Here is a 20,036-nt window from a genome sequence, read left to right on the forward strand (position 1 = left end):
AGGTCTTGGTAAATTCTAACTTTTCCCTTATCATATATTACATTCGTTTAAAACTGTTGTTATTTAAACTGTTCTGACTTTGCCTAAAACTAAAACAGCGTTAGGATAATTCACATTTTGGCACTTAAATACTACTTACTATAGCCCCTCCCCATTATATGTTTCTCATACCTTTTTCAATCCAAAACAAGTATTAATTTGGCTTTCACCTGTAAGTATAAGCACTGTAACATTAAAGCATATTTTTTCATAGACCTCTTATTTCCTATCCTGATTTTGGCAACCTGGTCTCCTCTCTGGTATTCTAAACCTGAGAGGAATTCTTTAGTAGGCTTGCCTTGCTCATCTGTGAAATATTAAGTGTTGCTCCTTCTACTTGGATTTGTTTCAAGCAAATAAGTTTAAAGAACAGCAAGGTAAGGAATTTGCCTGAATGTCAGATGGTGGTTCTGGTCCCAGTTCAACGAACCATAGTGTCCTAGGCAAACCACCCAATGCCTCAGTGTTCTCACCTATGAACTATGGCATTGTTGCCTGACATACAGTAGGTACTCAGTCCGTGAATGCACAAGAATTAGATAGTTTCAAAGACACCTTCCAACTTTTTACTATTTTTTTTTTTTTTTTTTTTTTTGCAGTACGCGGGCCTCTCGCTGTTGCGGCCTCTCCCATTGCAGAGCACAGGCTCTGGACTCGCAAGCTCAGCAGCCATGGCTCACAGGCCCAGCCGCTCCGCAGCATGTGGGATCCTCCCGGACCGGGGCACGAACCAGTGTCCCGTGCATCGGCAGGCGGACTCCCAACCACTGCGCCACCAGGGAAGCCCCAACTTTTTACTATTTTTAATTCAATTCACTTCTGTGAAAAGTAGTCAACCAGCAAAATAAAATGCAAATTAACTAGCTCTATTCTTGTTCCACTACTATTCTTGGGGAAGTCTGGGATTAGAAGAAATCAGCACTGGAAAGTGCTACTAGAAGAAAATGGGTAATGAAAATACCATAATACGGTAACCACATTTATTGTAAATAACTGAACTAAAAACCAGAAGAAAACTCCCCTCAAAATGAACCAATGAATGAGAGTAGAAAAAGGTATTTTATACGACCACTTCCTATCAAGAACTCTTGACTTTTTTAAAAAGGTCAATAAAATCAGTTTCTCAAAAGAGCCATTTATATTAAACAAGGTATCTCCCAAGGAGAAGCAGTTACCATTGAGGTTCTTGCACTTAGATTTACTGCAAGAAGAGTGTTGGGTGAATGTACGACGTAAGTCAAAGATAGCGAGAAAGAGGATGGTGGGGACCATTATCTCTGGAGATCAACCAAGAGACAATTCAACATGTCCTATCCAAGGTAACTTTTGGGGTCCTTTATCTTACATTCTTCTTTAAGGAAATTTTCTTCATATTTGCCTAAATTTTCTTCTATTATTTCTTGTCCACCCCTATTTACCACGCTAAATCTTTTCCCCTTTTGAAACAGACTTTTAAAGAAAACAAACATTTAGAGAACTGAGAAAACAAGACACACTGGAAATACGGACTGTCCTTTTACTGCACAGTAAGAAATGAGAAAAGGTTAGTGTGAAATCCTGGACTCTAAAATTAAAATGTAAACAGAGAATGCTCAGTGACCTTTTCTTAGAAGGCTCACACGAACGAATGTCATGGTACATTGATCAAACTTTTATTCATTTGTATTTTCAGGATGTTGCTATTAATACCATGTGACACTCAACAGTTAATTACACTATAATACGACATTTTGTCCAAATCACTTCACCTCTACGTTCTTCTTCAGCTGTGCTACTTTAGCCTCTGGAAAAACGATGTATTAAAGTCTTATTTTTGTAGGGGAGTGAAGACTTTACCTTCTTAGGTCTGTACCTGGGGCCTGTGAATTAAACTGTCAAAAGACAAATTAATAGGAGAAACAGCATGCAAATTTAATTGATGTTTTTAACTTTACTTCCGGGGGCTACACAGAAAAGTAAAAACTCCCCCCCAAAGCTGTTAGGCTTTGAAGCTTATATATCATTTTAACAAAGGACAATAAATCATGGAGAAGTAAATAGGCAAAAAAATAAGGGGGGGAGTTTGGGCTTTTAGGGGTGGTAGATTGTGGGCAAGTAAATACACGGGGAAATTAATGGAAGATAAGGGTCATTTTAGTAAGGTTTGTTTATGCAGACTCATTTCACAGCATCATCTCTGTGTCCCGTGATAAGGGTTGTTGTCTTCCTGGTACAGGAGAGAGGGGATACCTTTACAAATGGAAATTTATGTCATCTTTACAAAGGGAAATTTATGCCCTGCTTTTAGGCAGAAGCACAAGGACAGAGAATACTTCCTGCATCTGCTGTTTGTCAACTGCCTTCAGCTCAAAATAATCCTTATGACAAAGTAGCATATTGGGGCTGGTATATTCTTATCCCCTTAATTTTCTAAGGGGGAATCAAAGTTCACTTGCTAATGTAAAAATACTGGCTCCCAAACTGTTCTGAGGAACTAGTTCTTTAGAATGTCTTATTTAAAAAAAAAAAAAAGAAAAAGAAAGAGTTCTATGGTCAAATAAGCTTGCGATAATCAAATGCTAGATTAAACAAAGTTAACATGATTTTTTCCTGCAGGAAAGAACCTTTAATTAGCTAACAATGCATTGTTATTCTGCAAATGGGGAATGAGAATTAATTGTGTTCCTCAAACTTATTTGACCATGGAACATGTTTTTCAAAGTATTTTTGAAGACGGGTGGTTTTGTAACATATGTTGAGAAATACTGGGATTAGCCATCTTTCATATGTAAATGCAGAAGTTTAAGTAGCTAATGAAATAAGTGTAAGCCAAAAGGTAGAGCTGGCAATAAAGCTGGCAGCCAGCAGTAACTGTGCTGCATTCTGAGTCATGCTCCAGGGGACTGAGCTCAGGGTTGTCCCTATGAAGAAAAAAAGTGTCCAAAGCTTCTGGTTACCGCTGAATTAAAACCCCTTCTCGGGCACTGAAGAATAGCAATGGATAAAGAAAAAATGGTCTCATGTGCTCATTTCCATCCTTGGCTCTGTACAGCTCCAGTTGTATTATTCTTAAACATCTATTAACATGATTGCTTCATAATTACAAAGGCTAACTGCCAAGCATTTTTCACAGGAAGCAAGGCACTGCTTGTTTTTAACTGCTCTTCTGGTGCATGCAAAAGGGTCAGCGTTCTTTAAAAAATCTTTTTTATCTTATTTTAATTGAAGAAACACCTCTAAAATACCATGTGAGTACAAGATAAAAAGGAAAAAGCACATTCAAGCTAGGTAAGTGCAACAATATAGATGATCTCGGGGTGGGGGAGTACAGGATACAGAATTGATGTTACCAATATATCCCAAGCACAATGGTACCTACTATCTCCATCTGGGTATGCTGTTCTGCTAGAAATTTTAATTTCAGCAGAGACCATCCTCAATGCTGCCATAGGCTGATTTCCAGGTTTCCAATCAGTAAATTTGACCCTTGATCTTCAAAGGTCAACTGCCACCACGTGTTCCCTTCTTAATCCTCCTCCATACTCCCTGGATAGGGGCATAGCTACGCACCCAAGTCAGAGGACTGGCTGGCAATATCCTACACTGTCTCAAAGATTTGGGGGAAAATGCAGAGGGTGGGACTGGTATTTACCAAGCAACCAGGTGCCAGATGTTTTCATAAACATTACCCCATTAACAAACAAACAGATCTTTTCCCCATTTTGTAGATAAAACTGTGACTTACAGAGGTTATAACACCTGTCAAGGTCAAACCAAATGCTGATGAGCAAATTACGTAAAATTTGAGTCAGGTCTGGATGAGTCCAAAGTCTGTTTTACAATATCATGTTGTCCCCTGATCATAAAAACTTCATTTTTTATAGGAGCACAAATGGCCCATGTATACCATTTCTCTCAGTATCTAGCAAAATATCAACTTTTATCATCGCACTAACTTCAAGAGACCTGATAATATTTAGATCTTCTCATTCATTTGCCCAAATCAATAGAGCTATTTATTCCCAACTGCTGGTAATGTACTTTCTTAACTCAGCATTTTGTGAAAAAAAGTCTAAATACTTGAATTGCTTCATTTCATGCTCTTTCTCTTGGCATGTGACTTTTTGGTCTGCTTTTAAAAATAAACTCCAAAATCACGACATATTCAGATATGAAAAACAGGATGGAGAGCAATGGTTCGGAACGCTAATCTGAAATGGTCACCTGGCTAGAATACCTGTGTCTGTAGTAATCCCAAATTAAATGGAAAAATTTTGAATTTATGAAGCAATTACTCATGTGTGGTTGATTAAAAAAAAAAGGCACAAAACTGCCCTAGACTATAGATTGGATTCTACCCCAGTCTCCCACAGTTGCCACCCTGGTTAAGACCATCTGATTCAGTTTCCTCATTATTTAAGTTTAGAAAAGATCTCTTAAGTTCCTTTAAAAATTCCCCAATTCTATAGTCAACTGCAGTTCACTGGCCTTTCCAGTGAATAAACAATTTAAAATAATCCAAGTCCTACTTTCATCATCCCTTTCTTAATTTGACAGAGGCAAAGGAGTTATTCATCTTCCAGTTAAAATTTTCTTTTCAGTGTAATAGAAAACCAAGCAGCAGAGAAAAACGTTCAGCCACCCAGCTAGACAGAGTGATATACAGTGTTGGGAAAATGGTTTATTTCAGGAGAAAGCAGCACAACAGTTTTGCTTTACTTTGGTTGCAGGTCTCATGAGTCATTTCCTCCAAAGGGCAGAGGGAAAAATCACTCTTTTCCAGGAAAGACAGTAATATGGTAAAGCTTCTTTCCCTCTTGCTTAGCCTGATACTATATATTCACAGATGAACATAATTCTGAGTGCAAGTCCTCATACAGATGCCCATGACACCTGCTTTCAAATTCTTATACTCAGAGAAATTATGTAACAGACCATTTGGCTCCATCCTAACTCTGATAACAAACAGACCTAGGCTTCCTACGTTCGTTTCCTTGGCATTTCACTCCCCTTGTTATCCCATCACTTTCATCGTCCCCTTCCCCACCCGACACAGTTGTTGATGCTGCAAGAAGCACTGTAAGACAGGAGTCTAAATGTTACCCACCACAGACTGGTAAACTTAAGCCAACATTAGTCACTCAAAAACATCATTGACTTGACGTTCTGGGTTTAATTTCCTTATGAATTCATCATTGCTTCAAAATATCAAGATGAGGAGCACTGGTCTGGTCACTGGCAGTGTGCAGTGCTTGCTTAATTCTTCAAAAGTTCGTTGGACACGGTCAAGCCTAAAGGTAGATGCACTAGATTTGGGGAAATGCTCCCCTTAGCCACTCTAGCAGATGTGGGAATGGGGAAGAGAACTAGTGGACAAGTTCACCCTTCCCACATACATATATTCATCTCTTCTCTGGTCACCATGCCCAGGGACCTTATAAGCAGAGGTCCATTGTCAGAAAACAGTCATACTCACTGTAAACTCTACCATCATAGGATCACCATTCAACCTCTCACTGATGTGAGGACGGCACAGTAATCTCAGTACAGCGCTCCTAAAACTACGAAGTGCATTTGAATCACCTGGGGACTTTGCTGTAATGCGGATTGAGATTTAACAGATCTGGGGTACAGCCCAAACTTTTGCATTTCTAGCAAATTTCAATGCAACACTGATGCTGCTGATTTGCAAACCACACCTGAGTAGCAAGGCCCTAGTACAGACGCCTTCCCAAATCTGGAGCACATTTTACCTTAAGGTCTCCTTATGGCTGGTTATCTATCAAGAGAACTAGACAGGGCAGAAAACTCAGAAGCTCTGCATTGGAAGAAATCCATCCTGAATACAGGAATTAATTAAGTGCACTGATTTTCACTGCCCGGACCCCGGACCTTTGTTCCTGCCCAAATGGATCTGCCAGATCCTTCTTGCTTAGATGAATGACAAATCTTGGCCCAGCCTCACCAGCCTTATCTGATATCATTCGGCCAGCAACTCAAACATTAATTGTGTAGCACCTGCAAAAATAAAAATGCAGGTTCCTAGGCCCTAACCCTGAGATTCTGATTCATTAGGCCTGGAGTGGCCCCCAAAATAAAGAGACATTCTAGGTGATTTTACACATTCTGAGATTTGGGGGAAGGAAATGTATGCCTTCTTTAATGGATCAGAGCAACTTATATCCTATGGTGTTGACGCCTTTCCATCAAGGAAGACAGCAAAGAAAGGAGGGGTAGAAAGAAACATGACTTGAGCATCTTACATTATGGTAGAAGAAATGATTTCCTCCCCAATTTGGACACTTGCTTGAAGTCATTTGCAGTTAATTCCAGTATATTTTGTCCTTTTCTTTAGCGAAGTTCACTAAAAATGTGAACTATTACTCTGTAGAAAATTCTTTTAATGTAGGTATGATTATAGATATAGTTATTTAATAATCAAAATATCAAAGGAATGGTTATTTATTCTTCTGACTGGACAAATAAAGTTGGAGTTGTTCACACACATTCTTTTTTCATATATACCAGAAGACAAACATTGAGATCAGCTAACAAAAATAAGGACTGAATATTAATTAGTGCCATTAAAATGGCAGAAGAATATGTAAAATACAAAAGGTAACTTTACCTAGACTTTATAAATGAAATGTCCTCCCTAAGAAGGGCTACAGTTTGGCTACTTGGTTTCTCTGGGGGCGGATGTGGCATCTTGAGGGGTGTTATTCTCCGCTGGTACAGCTACAGGTTCTGCCACAGTAGCAGTGATCTCGGATTCAGTAGGGATGGCCTCTGAACTGGAACTGTCTCCTGTGTGACTGGGGATGGTCTCAGTCTGAGAGGCTGAGGTTTCTTGACTGGAGCTGGCATCTGTTAGACTAGGTACAATGTCAGCTTGAGCAGGCGTGGCCTCTTCTTCTGTTTCCAATTCTGTTTCCTGACTTTGAACTTCTTCACCTTCTTCTAGCATAGCAGGTGGTAGCTGTAATAAAGTCTAAAGAGAAAAAAAAAAAAAAGAAAGAGAGAGAGAGGGAAGACATGAAAGAATCCAAATAAAAAGACACTGGCTTATAAAGTTAAGTTCTCACATTATCTTCCTAACTGATACTGTCATTCTAGAATTCTCCAAAACACTGCTGGCCATGTTATATTACAGATGTAACAACTCTGATGATAATGGCCTAAGTTTTACTGACTCCATGGAATATGCCTGCCTAGATATCAGATAATAATGATGAGATCATATATTACATCCTCAGGGAGAAAAACAATATCAAAAGCTATTAAATTTTTTAGCAAAGGAATTTATTGTAACACTCTGGAAAAACAGTGGCTGATTAGGACTGACTGCCACACCAACTCAAGAAAGGACCGACTTCAATCAAGGGGCCCTGTGAGGGGTGAGAAGGAACCAAGCCTTGAGACAAGGCCATGGCAGGGAGAGAGCAGCAGGGCACAAGGCTCCTGTCCCACTTAACCAGAACACTGGAGCAGCTCTCTATGCCTGGCTTCCCTTTTACCCCATGGCAGTCTGGAGCTAAAGCTGGGCTTCTCTCTTCAGGAACTGTTTCTCTTGTTGGAAACTGAAAAAATTTTAAAGTAGTATTCACAATGGCAGCACAAAATGTGAAACACTTAGCAATAAAACTAACAACATATGTATAAAGCCTGTATGCTGAAAACTGCCAAACACTGAGGAGAGAATTCAAAGAAGACCTAAAGAAGTGGAGAGAGATATCATATTCATGGAAAGAAGACTCAATATTGTTAAGATGTTAATTTCCCCAAACTGATCCTAATCAAACCTCAACATGCTTTTTCTGGGGGTTGAAATAGACAAGCTGATTCTAAAATTTATACAGAAAAGCAAAGGAACTAGAACAGCCAAAACCATTTTGAAACATAACAAAACTGAAGGACTCACATTATCTCATTTCAAGATTTACGATAAAGAAACTCCAATAAAGGTAGTGTAGTAAAGGCAAAAAGGAAAGATGCAAAGATCAACAGAACAGAATAGAAAGCCCAGAAGTAGACTCTCACATACGTGGCCAATTGATTTTTCTACTAAAACAAGGTGAGATCCTAAAAGTTCTCAAAATAAGAAAAAAAAAAAGTGTAACTCTGTGTGGTGAAGGCTGTTAATCAGATTTATTGTGGTGATTGTTTTGTAATATATAGAAATAGCAAATCATTATTTTATACACCTGAAACTAAAATTATATGTCAATTATATCTCAATGTGAAAAACTGCTTTTTTAATCTCAAAAAAAAAAAATGACAAGGCAAGTCAACAGAGGGAAAATATAGCCTTTTCAGGAAATGGTGCTGAAACAACTGGATATCCACACGCAAATGAGTAAAATGAAACCTTACCTTGCCCCATATAAAAAAAATTAACCCACAATGTACCATACCTCTAAATAGCAAATTAAACTATACAACTTCTAGAAGAAAACATTAGGGGAAAAAAACCCTGTAATTTTGGGTCAGGCTAAGTTCTTTTAGAACATAAAAAGCGTGAATCACAAAAGAACAACTTGATACACGGGGACTTTGTCAAAATTTAAAACTGTTTTTTGAAAGACACTTAAAAATGAAAAAAACAAGTCACAGACTAGGAGAAAATATTCATAAAACAAACATCTGAGGAGGAACTTGTAGTCAGAATAAATTTTAAAACTCTCAAAACTCAATAATACAACCCAAAAAAGTGAGTGAGAGGCCTAAACAGACATATCCTCAAAGATATGCAGATGGTAAATAATCACATGAAAAGATGTTCAGTATCAATTGTTATTAGAGAAGTGCCAATTAAAACCACAACGAGACCATTACACACCTACTGGAATGCTAAAATAAAAAGACCAAACATAGTAAGTGTGTGTGAGCTCTCATACGTTGCTGGTGGGAATATAAAATGGTACAACCACTTTGTAAGACAGGTGGGCAGTTTCTTAAAAGAAGTTGAATACATACTTACCATACTATCCAACCATTCCACTCCTAGAAATTTACCCGAGAGAAAGTACAAAGACTTGTAGGAGAACGTTCATAGTAGCTTTATTTGTAGCAGCCAAAATTGGAAACAACCCAAATGTCCATCAGTGGATGAATGGGTAAACTTGGTAATCTGTATAATGGATTACTTATTCAGCAATGAAAGGAAAAGGACTACTGATACATTCTGAAACATAAATGAATATCAAAATAATGCTGAATAAAAGTAGGAAAAAAGAGTACATGCTGTATGAGTCTATTTACATAAATGTCTAAAAAATGGCGACTAATCTATTGTGACATAAAGTAGATCCTTGATTTCCTGGAGAAGGTGGAAAAGGAACTGGTGAGGGAGCAGAGGGATTATCAAGGTGTACGTGGAAAACTTTTGGGGATAATGGATATGTTCATCATCTCGATTATGGTGATGGTTTCATGGATATATACAAATATCAGAACATATCAAACTGTATACTTTAGATATGTGGAATTTATTGTATGCCAAATTATATCTACAAAAGATGTTTTTAAGATATGGATGTTACACGAATAGTAATCTACTTTGGTTTAGCTGGTTTCCTGCAAGGATTCAAGTATGTTAAAGATTTATTCGGCAACAGAGAAGATTCTCCAGCAAGAAAAATAAGAGTCAATTTTGAGAAAACTTACCTGATGATAATGATGTGTGGTCTGTATCAAATGCATATACATGTTGTATACAAAGTTCGCCATCTGGGGCATGTTCTTTATTATCTGTACTTCATGAGATGGTCTCTCTCCGTTCTAGAAGACGGCAAAAAGAAAGTTAAGTATAATCACTTATATGTGGAAATCTAAAATATGACACAAATGAACTTCTCTACGAGACAGAAACAGACTCAGAGACATAGAGAACAGATTTGTGGTTGCCGGGGGGGTGGGGGTGGGTGGGTAAGGGAGGTATGGATTGGGAGTTTGGGATTAGCAGATGCAAACTATTATGTATAGAATGGATAAACAACAAGGTCCTACTGTATAGCACAGGGAGCTATATTCAATATCCTGTGATAAACCATAATGGAAAAGAGTATGAAAAAGAGTGTATATTTGTATAACTCAATCACTTCCTGTACATCAGAAACGAACGCAGCATTGTAAATCAACTATACATCAATAAAATAAATTTAAAAAAAAAAGAAAAAGAAAGTTAAGTATAGAGTGAAAGACACTGAAAGCTAACACTTCAACAGAAGCCCATGTCTCCATCTTACGTATGAACACTATTTGACTATTAGGGTTTGGAGGAAATAAGAACAGTAAGAGGACATTAAGATGTAAGTGTTAGAGTCGAATAAGGATTTCATGAAGAGAAGTGATTCAATTTAAATTTAGAAAAGGCAGAGATGAGGAGAGAGCTAAGAGTCACTAGCTTTTAATATAATTTCAAGTTGGTAAGTAAAACATGAGTTTTGGTCTACTAACTAATGTAGAAGAATTCATAACAAATAAGCAATCATTTGAATAGAAAAAAACCATCAACATGGTCTCAAGTAGTGGTCTCCAATACCACCTATGCTCCAAAGGCAAGTCTCAAGACTATTCACAAAGAAAATATTAAAATTATTCTTCCCATTTATGTTTTTCTAAAAAATAAGAAGCTATCATTTATTATTACTTAATATATAGACTGTTAGTCATGAGGGTTAATATTTGCCAGTCTTCTTTTTTCGGCCATGCCATGCTGCTTGTGGGATCTTAGTTCCCCAACCAGGGATCAAACCTGTGCCCCCTGCTGTGGAAGCGTGAAGTCCTAACCACTGGATCCCCAGTGAATTCCGGCAAGATTTTTTTTTCTTTACTAATAAAGCGTATGGTCAAAAATGTTGGCAAATAGTAGTTTAAGGTGTAAACTTTGTAGTACCCATCAGAACCATGTGGGGAAAGTGTTAAATAACAGAGGCCTGGGCTGTAGCCCCCCAGTGATTTCGATTCAGTAGGTCTGAGGGAGAACGAGGTGATTCTGATGTAGTAGCTTCTGACAACAACCCGAGAAACACCACTCTATCGGTGTAGGTAAAGTGGTAAAGCAAATGAAGAAAACAGAAAATGTGCACTTCTTCTAAACCATCTGAGAATAAAGATTAAGAACTTTCCTATTTAAAGTCAATTGTAAAATTTTTATAAAGTCTCATCCTATCTTACTGTACAATTCAGAAAATCATAGAGGTAAAAAACATATCAAGAAAAAGGATTTCACCTTAAAGTGACAAATTATTTAAAGCACATAAACCTAGAAATATTTAGTACATTAAATAGCATTTCTCAGAATTAAGCAGGACGGCGGTATTGCACATAAGCAGGTGTTCTTTGGACGGTGGTCACTTCCTGTAACGGTCACAACTTCTGTGTGCAAAGACGGCCATGCTGTTACAACTACGGAATATTGCCTTTAAAGCATGGAAGTCTTTCTGTTTGTTTGTATTTGCATATTTTCTGGCGGCTTTGCTGGGAGCAGCCTCTCCTGAGATTCAGGGCTGCGCAGTCCTCCTCACCCCTCACACTGTCTCCTGAGCAGAGGATGGGGAGATGCTCCCAGCCCTCAGCCCCCAGGGCTTGAGTCCATGGTACTGCCCAGAGCACCACTTTCCAAACCTTCTGTTCCTTGGTATTGCCTCCAGGTGTGTCTGCAGCCCTTGGCTAGGAAGCACCTGGAGAGTGTGTTAAACCTGAAGACACCTAGCCTCTGCCCCAGACCTCTCATCAGCAATGTGCCTGTTTAATCATCAGTCCACAAAAGATTGAGAACCTCATAGCTATAGGACTGTGTCCAGACCTCAGAGCCTGACACTCAAGGCTGCACATGGCCCCACCCCATTGTATCGTTCCATCCTTTCCCTTCTATTCCTCCACAGCAGCATTTCTTTTATTTAAAGGAAAAAAAACAATTAAAAAAAAGTTCTTAACATTATTACAAAACAAACACACAGAATTTAATTTTATTATTTTTTTTAAAGAGGGGTGGGTGGAATTCCCTGGCAGTCCAGTGGTTAGGACTCTATGCTCTCATTGCCGAGGGCCTGGGTTCAATCCCTGGTCAGGGAACTAATCCTGCAAGCCACACAAGTGAGGCCAAAAAATGAAAAAATAAAAAAAAATTTTTAAAAATAAAAAAAAGAGAGGTGGGGAAAAGAAATATACTGTGAACATTTAAGACAGTTTTATTTAAAATTCAATGGACCTCCAAGACATTTCATTAAATGAAAAACACAAAGCCCAAAAGTCTATAGTATGCTGACCTTCATGTAAGAAAGAAAACAACGTAAGAAAATAAAGTTACCTGCTCCTTTGTGCAAAAGTAAGGCTAAGCCAGAAACTGAAGGGATAATGTTACCTCTGGGAGCTGAGGGTGGGAAAGGGAAGAAAGAAGGGGAGATAGGAGATGGGTAGCAGGGATGAGGAGAGAGTGGCACTTCTGAGTTAAGTGTTTGTGCTATTCCCTGACACCTTCCCTCAGAATGCAAGCTTCTTGAGGGTTCTCCAAGAGTTAAACCAGTTATTACTCCGTTATCAAGTAATTAGTTAAGTTCTCCTTACAAAGCTGAAGAGAGGCAGTATAGTATGATGATGATTAACATGGACTCTGGAGTCAGGCTGTCTGGGTTTTTAAATCTTGGACTCTCCATCTACTCAGATGTGTGGCTTAACTACTTAACTTCTCGGAGCCCCAGTTTCCAAAGTGAGGTTAATAAGAAAACCTATTGAACAGGGCTGTTACTGAGAGGAAATGAGATCATGTATGTAATGTAACATTTATTGAGTACTCACCATGTATCAGGCTATTAGCTTTGACATACATTATTTTATTTCCTATTAGTAACCTGTTTAATAGGTTTTATTAACCCCATTTCCCATATGTTGGAGACTGGATCAGAGAAGTTGCCTGATATGTGGTGAGTACTCAATAAATGTTAGCTGGTATTATTTTCACATAGAAAATCTTAATTCAGTTCCTTAGTGTAAGGAGCACTCTAAACCAGTGTTCAGATGATTTATGTGATGATGCTCTTTGCTAATGTGGTCACCTGTAGGCTTACCTTTCTACTGGTTGGGAAAGGTTCTGTTGGAATTATATGCAAATGAAGTGGGCGGGCTGTGAGCTGGCTGAAAGCTGGAGTTAGTTCAAAACAGTTTTGGAAGAGGGATACTCTGGCGAAGATATAAAGTCCAAGTCTGGCTCTAGACATGGCCACCACTAAGCGACGGACATCCCTTTGAGAAACAAATAGAATGAATTAAAACATATCAAGATTAGTAACATATTTATGCAGCCTTTTATTTTTAAAACATATTCCATTAAATATTCCTGTTAAGCTGTGGCAATAAAGAGTTAAGCTTCTTAAAAACTTAAGAGAATAAACATTAAGTTAATCAATGCTATGTAACTAGTTAACCAAGTAAGAAGTTAATGCTTTATTACCAACTTCTATGTTTTTTTTGCGGGGAGAGGGTGGGGAGAATCACAAAATAACCAATGACTGATTAAAAAGGTGTAAGTTGCTATACTAGTATTACGATACAGTTCGGTTGTCAGTTACCAATTTACTGTATCACCCCCATTGAGTCAATTCAAACCAGCCCTTGCTCCATTTCACCTACCAAATTCCCATGCTCTGTCAAGGTTAATGGGTCAAATTTCACTTCCTAGATAACTCTTATCATACTGTTTTATACTTATTTATAATAATAATTACAAATACAAACAGAAATACAGTATGACGAATGATATAACATAATAATATCATCTCTTATTCACGCATTTACTCTAGTACCTACGCCCAATGGCTGGACTATACTAGGTCCCAGTGTTCACATAAACAGTAATAAAAATGCCAAAATGCACGAGCCAGCTATACATGTAGCTGTCTATCTGATGAACGATAGCAGTTTTCTTTATCTTTCAGAAAGAATATGTTCTTAAAACTTTATCTGAATTTACTTGAATCAAATGAACTTATTTCCAAAACAGAAACAGACTTAGAGAATGAACTTATGGTTACCAGGGGGGAAGTGGGGTGGGGAGGGATAGATTGGGAGTTTGGGATTGACATGTACACACTGCTATATTTAAAACAGATAACCAACAAGGACCATGTAAAAAAGAAAAAAAAAATTACAAAAGAGTGGCTATGTGTAAAAGGAAAAAAAAATTATAAAAGAGTGGCTATGTAAGTTTAATTTCACTTCACTATTAGTTAGAATGTGTTTTAGTAAGAAAATATAGTTTTGGTTTCAAATACAGAGGACAGCTTGTTTTCTTGAGATGCTCAGATGGCTATTTAAATTTGCGAGTATTCTACAAAAGAGAAGACTTTCATGAATAATAATAAAATCTGGTACAGTCATCCCTAACTCCTGAAAGAAAGTGTTAAAGAGTGTTACAGAGGTCAAATGTTACAAAGATCATATAATAACCAGACAGAGAATCGGGAACTGGAATATTTATCAAATGGCTTTTCTTTGTCTCTGCATAATGCAAGATATTTGGGGAATATCTCTAATTCAGCCTCATTTTCTATTGTGTTTTATGGTCTTGATAAGGATCTAGTTTCCCTTATCAGGAGGGACTGTGCAACATCATATATAATAGCAGTTATGTTGAGGGGGTATCCCCACCTCCCAGCAACCCAAACTAAGAGAAGTTCATTTAGGTATGAGGAGAAAGCACACCCATTCGCAGTAGCTTTGAGGAATTTCTACACTTGTGACACCCTGGATTCACGAAGGAAATGTCACCTTCTAGGTCACTGCAGGCCAAATTGTTTTTACTTCCTCCACATCCCTTAGAAGCCCGAGGGGTCACGCTATAGGTGGGTGGTTCCAAAACTAGTAACTGGACGTACAATGCTGGAAATACTTAGCATGAGTTCTCACCTAAGTATTATAAACTTAATAAAAACACTGTTAAAACAATGCTGTCAGGGAAAAAGGTGGGGAGGGCATGGTGGAAGGAGGTGACCTAAGCTGTTGTTTTCATGGTAATCCCTGTATTATGATATTCAGTTCTCCCTTTCTCATCCAGAAGGCTCTATCTCTAGGCAGAGCAGTGACAATGAACCTGTTCCTCTGAGGAACTTTTCCCTCCAGTCCTTAGTACTGTAGGACAGTTAAGTGGCTCTACTAAGCTCGATCTCCACTGTACATGAGGAGAGTTAGACTAAAATCTTCTGCAGAATCAAATGTAGGTATTTTCCAAGGACATGTTTAATGTCTCCTCCACTGGATTCTAAGCTCCATGCGGACAGAGATAATGAATGTTAGATTTACTACTATATATCAAGAACCCATCACATTGCCAAATAATAAAAGGATCTAAGAACATCTGTTAAATGAATGAGCAAACACTATAAACACAACAAACTACCAGGGAAAAAAAGCAAAGGGTGGCAGCATGAAAAGCCAGGGTTCCTTGGAGCTGTATCTTGAAACCAGGGCAATGAGAACTACCACCTTTCACAGTCCCCAGAAGATGGCTGGACAGAAACAGCACTGTTAAACAACAAGCCATCACTCTGATAGAGCCCCTACAAGGAGACAACGCAGGAAAGTTACAGTTTCACTGCTTTGCTCTGAACAAGTCACAAGCATTTCTATTTGTAGCTGGGCTATTCAAGTCAGTAGGGACAAGAACAATGAATGTTGGAAAAGGAACCAGAAATGTCTCACTACTCTAGCTTCTAAACAGCTCCACAGTGTCCTAAAACAGGTCTCTGGAACTGACGCTCAATAGCCTGGCTCCTAAACAATCACCTGATTAGTCTATCCTGGATGAAAAAAAGATGTGGGTAAAAGAAGAAAGGCAGGCACTTGGGAAAACGGCTTAGCAGCTTCTTAAAGGGTTAAACACAGAGTTACTATATGACCCAGCAATTCCACTCCAAGGTCTACACCCAAGAGAAAGGAAAACATACTTCCACACAAAACTTGTACATGAATGTTCACAACAGCATTAGTCCTAATAGCCTAAAAGTAGAAACAACCCAAGTGTCCACCAACTGATGAATGGATAAATAAAAAGTAAAAAATTCACACAAAAAATAATGAAATATTATTTAGCAATTAAAAGTAATGAAGTACTGACATAAGCTACAACATGGATGAATCTTGAACACATTATGCTAAGTGATTTCATTTATATGAAGCGTCCAGAATAGGCAAATCTATAGACATATAGTAGAATAGTGGTTGCCAAGGGCTTAGGGGAGAGGGGAGGGGAGTAACTGCTGACAGGTATAGGGTGATAAAAATGTTCTAAAATCGTGAAGATAGCTGCATAACTATGAATATACTAAAAATCATTGAACTGTACACTTAAAATAGGTGAATTGTATGGTATGTGAATTATATCCCAATAAAGCTATTAGTAAAAAGAGAAATATGGAAGAAAGTAGGTTTCCTTGGTCTCTTGAGACTTGAAAAACAAAATATTTTACTACTTCCTAGAAAAAGAAAGATATGAAAGATTGTATCTACAAACCAAAAACTTCTATGAGGAGTTTGATAAAATTCTAGCTAAGATACCTAACCTATCTGGAGAGTTGAATTGTAAATCATAGGTCAATTGACTTTTTCCCCTCTATGATTTAATAACACTACCACCACCACCAGCAGCCCCCGAAGAAGAAGGTAGACTTCCAAAAGGGAAGTTTGGCAAATACAAAGAAGACTAATTTATCTGGATAAAGAAAATTTAGATATGTAAGACAACAATGAGATCAGGTTCTTTTTTAAGCCTTCATTTATAAGCATTTTATTATCATCAACTTTCTCTTTATTTTTTTTTAAGTTTCCAGAAGTCAGGTAAAAAACAGCATAGAAATAAAGTCATGGGAATGTGAAAAAGACAAAAAAAGCACTACAGAGTAAGAAAAAGGGAAGAGGAAGAAGCAGTATTCACGTATTCATACTGTGAGTTTGGGTAAGAGATTTTAATTATGTAAATCATAATGATACCCTATGCAGCAGCAGCTATAAATTTCAATGTGGAAATGAAACCGCTTTTTAGAAAAGTTAGTCTCCAAAACATGTTTGACACTTAAGTAAAAACACACTGTATTTTAGAATGCTATAGTATTGAAACAATTTCTTGAAACATTACATCTTTGTTTACTCTTACGTAAAAGTTATCGGTCTAATGGAACCTGATCACTCTGGGTTAAGCACCAAATAGATCTTGACTTAATGACAACATTATGAGAGCTTGCAGAATTTTCTTTTTATATTCATCAAATAAAATAATAAAATGAACTCTCCTTATAGTTTTGCTAGTAAGTCATATGAGATGAACGTTTATATAAAACTAAATGGCTGCTTTGTAACAAGGAGATATTATTCCCATAAATCTCCAGCACATAAATACATCACAATAAATGATAAAAATATATTACTATTCGTTTTGACAATTCTTAATCCTGGGAGAACAAATGGTTCCTTTATCCTAACACTGAAGCTAAAACACTGTGTAGGGAAAAGTGAGAAATCCTGTGCAATGCAAAGTTTACTCTTAGACTTTTTACCACTTTACCTCCTTTAATTTCTGACATTAAGTTTCAAACAGACATAGGAGATACATACATACATACATATATATATATATAATGATTAAATGCTATCTCTGACTGTTCCTGAAGAGTAAAAAAGTTAAAATTACTAAAACATTTAAGATTCAAAAAATTCAGAAGCAATGGCAATGATTAACTAACTATACAAAGAATATGATACTGCTACAGTCCAACAAAAAGCACCAAAAGTTAATTAATTAAACTTTCAACATAAAATTTAAAACTACTTAGCCACAGAAGCTCAAAATTAAAGCATACAGTAAAGTTCAACACTATTATGAAAATGTTTCCTTACATACCTCAGATGGCCCACTGCCCTGGTTCGTACTAGAGAAAGAAGAATATAATCATTCTGTTGACCTTGAAATCTGTCAACGGTTGTCACCTGAGGCCAAAAAAAGGGGGGAATATGGTATATTTTCAAAAGCAAAAACTCTAGAGAGATCATTTAAATAAAGTGCTAGAAATAAAAATCTTATCCTTAAAATAATCAATCCCAAAAGAACATGACTATATACTTGGAATCGAAAGAACAAGTGAATGAACACTATGAAATAAACCATGGTAACCAGATTCGGCTATGTCCCTATGTTATTCACACTTATAGCACTCATCTTTAACTCTGCAGACACCTAAGTAACTATTATATTTGTGGAATTAACAATCTTCCCCCTACTAGACTACTCAGCTCCATGAAAGCAGGGACTGTTGTTCAGCTAATTATATACCTGATATCCCAATTTGATGCCCAGCAACATTTTAAATGTACAATTTGATAAATTTTGACAATATATACTCCCAAATAACCACCACCACAATCACAATTTCCATTACCTCAGTCCCTTTTGTCATCAAATCTGTATCCCCCAGCCCCAGGCAACCACTGATCAGCTTTCTGTCACTATAGATTATTTTGTTGCCAGTCCTAGAATTCCATAAAAATGGAATCATAAATTAGAAGTTCATACCTTTTTACTGGTGAATAGTATTCCACTGAACGAATACACTACAATTTGTTTATTCATTCCCTTGTTCACAGAATTTGGGTTGTTTCTAGTTTAGGGCTATTTTGAATAAAGCTGCAATGAATATTCATGTCCGAATACTTTTGTATAAATACATTTTTATTGCTCTTGGATAAATATCTGGGGGTAAAATTGCTGGACTGTGTGGGTGTTTATAAGAAACTGTCAAACTGTTTTCCAAAGCTGCTGTACACACATTCACTGGCACTGTTCCAGTTCCAGAGTTCTAGTTGCTCCACATCCTTGCCAACACGTGGTATACTGTCAATCTTTATAATTTTAGCCATTCTGTTGGATGTGTAGTGGTGCATCACTGTAGTTTTAATTGCATTTTCCCTGACAACTAGTGACGGTAGGCATTTTTTCATGTGCTTATTGTCCATTTGTATGCTGTCCAATTCATTTGCCAATTCTGTATTGGGTTGTCTATATTTTACAATGACTTTTATAGGAGTTCATATATTCTGGATATAGTCCTTTGCTCTTATGTGTGGATATTATACCTGGAAATTCTGTTGTCATCCTGACCATGTGGAGAGCTTGTCTGAGAACTGGGCTCACAGATTGAGGACAGCAGAGCAGAAAGATGAAATGAACCTTGGTCTTTCATGACATCATTGCGTCACACTGTAACCTAACCTGGAGCCACACTACTTTCATCTTCTTGTTATGAGAGAGAGTAACTTTCCTTATCGTTTAAGTTTTTCTATTACTCATAAATAAAAGGACTCAGACACTGAGGTTCTTCTATTTCTAAACTTCCTATATTTCAAAGTTATTAGTTTCTCATTTTCACTCTCTATATCCCTTATGGAGTGTTCTACAGTGCCTGTTCCTCCCCATTCCTTTTAATTTTGTCTCCATTTCTTTGATTTTGTTTTATTTTCTGCCAGTTCACATTTCATCTCTTCCTGGGTTCTTCAATTTCTCTGTTTTGTAGCCTTCCCTCACAGAAATGCATACTTCATTAAGTATCTTAAAATTCATACCCAAATATGCATTCAACATTTTCATCTATTCTAGGCCAACATGTTTTCTGGAGAATGTTATCTTGTCAATTAGTTTGTTCGGATGCTCTTTCCCTCATTTATAAATTGAGCTTGTGCTAGTTTCCTTTTCTCCTCTATTTACCACTGATTAGGCGGGTTTCTCAGATTAGCTATGCACAAGAGGTTAGGTTAGGGTGAGCAGAACTTTCTTCTAAAGGCTCAGTGATTTTAACAACAGATGGTTCTCTTTTTCACTGTTACTATAGAGACGGTGTATTTTTTTCAAATATAGCTCATCTGTAGTCTTCTTTGAATCAGCGTGGAACCAGGAAGGCTTCTGCTCACCCCAATACCCATATCCGTTGCTGAATAATAGGGATGTGGCTCTTATACTTCAAAGTATGCCACCA

At 37.4% G+C, this 20,036-nt stretch overlaps 1 protein-coding gene across 1 annotated transcript in view; it reads right to left on the minus strand.

Annotated features, from left to right (window-relative positions):
- Positions 1 to 1,541: 1,541 nt before the first annotated feature.
- Positions 1,542 to 20,036, minus strand: part of AQR (aquarius intron-binding spliceosomal factor) — a 107,872-nt gene continuing 89,377 nt past the window's right edge. The window contains exons 32-35 of the mRNA XM_060004951.1: positions 17,912 to 17,997; positions 13,089 to 13,263; positions 9,685 to 9,798; positions 1,542 to 7,009 (exon numbers count right to left, since the gene is read on the minus strand). Coding sequence (XP_059860934.1) covers positions 6,695 to 7,009; positions 9,685 to 9,798; positions 13,089 to 13,263; positions 17,912 to 17,997 — 690 coding nt within the window. The 3' untranslated portion in view covers positions 1,542 to 6,694. The remainder of the gene's footprint in view (positions 7,010 to 9,684; positions 9,799 to 13,088; positions 13,264 to 17,911; positions 17,998 to 20,036) is intronic.

This window comes from Delphinus delphis, chromosome 2 (genome assembly GCF_949987515.2).
Source record: "Delphinus delphis chromosome 2, mDelDel1.2, whole genome shotgun sequence".
Classification (NCBI taxonomy): Eukaryota; Metazoa; Chordata; class Mammalia; order Artiodactyla; family Delphinidae; genus Delphinus; species Delphinus delphis.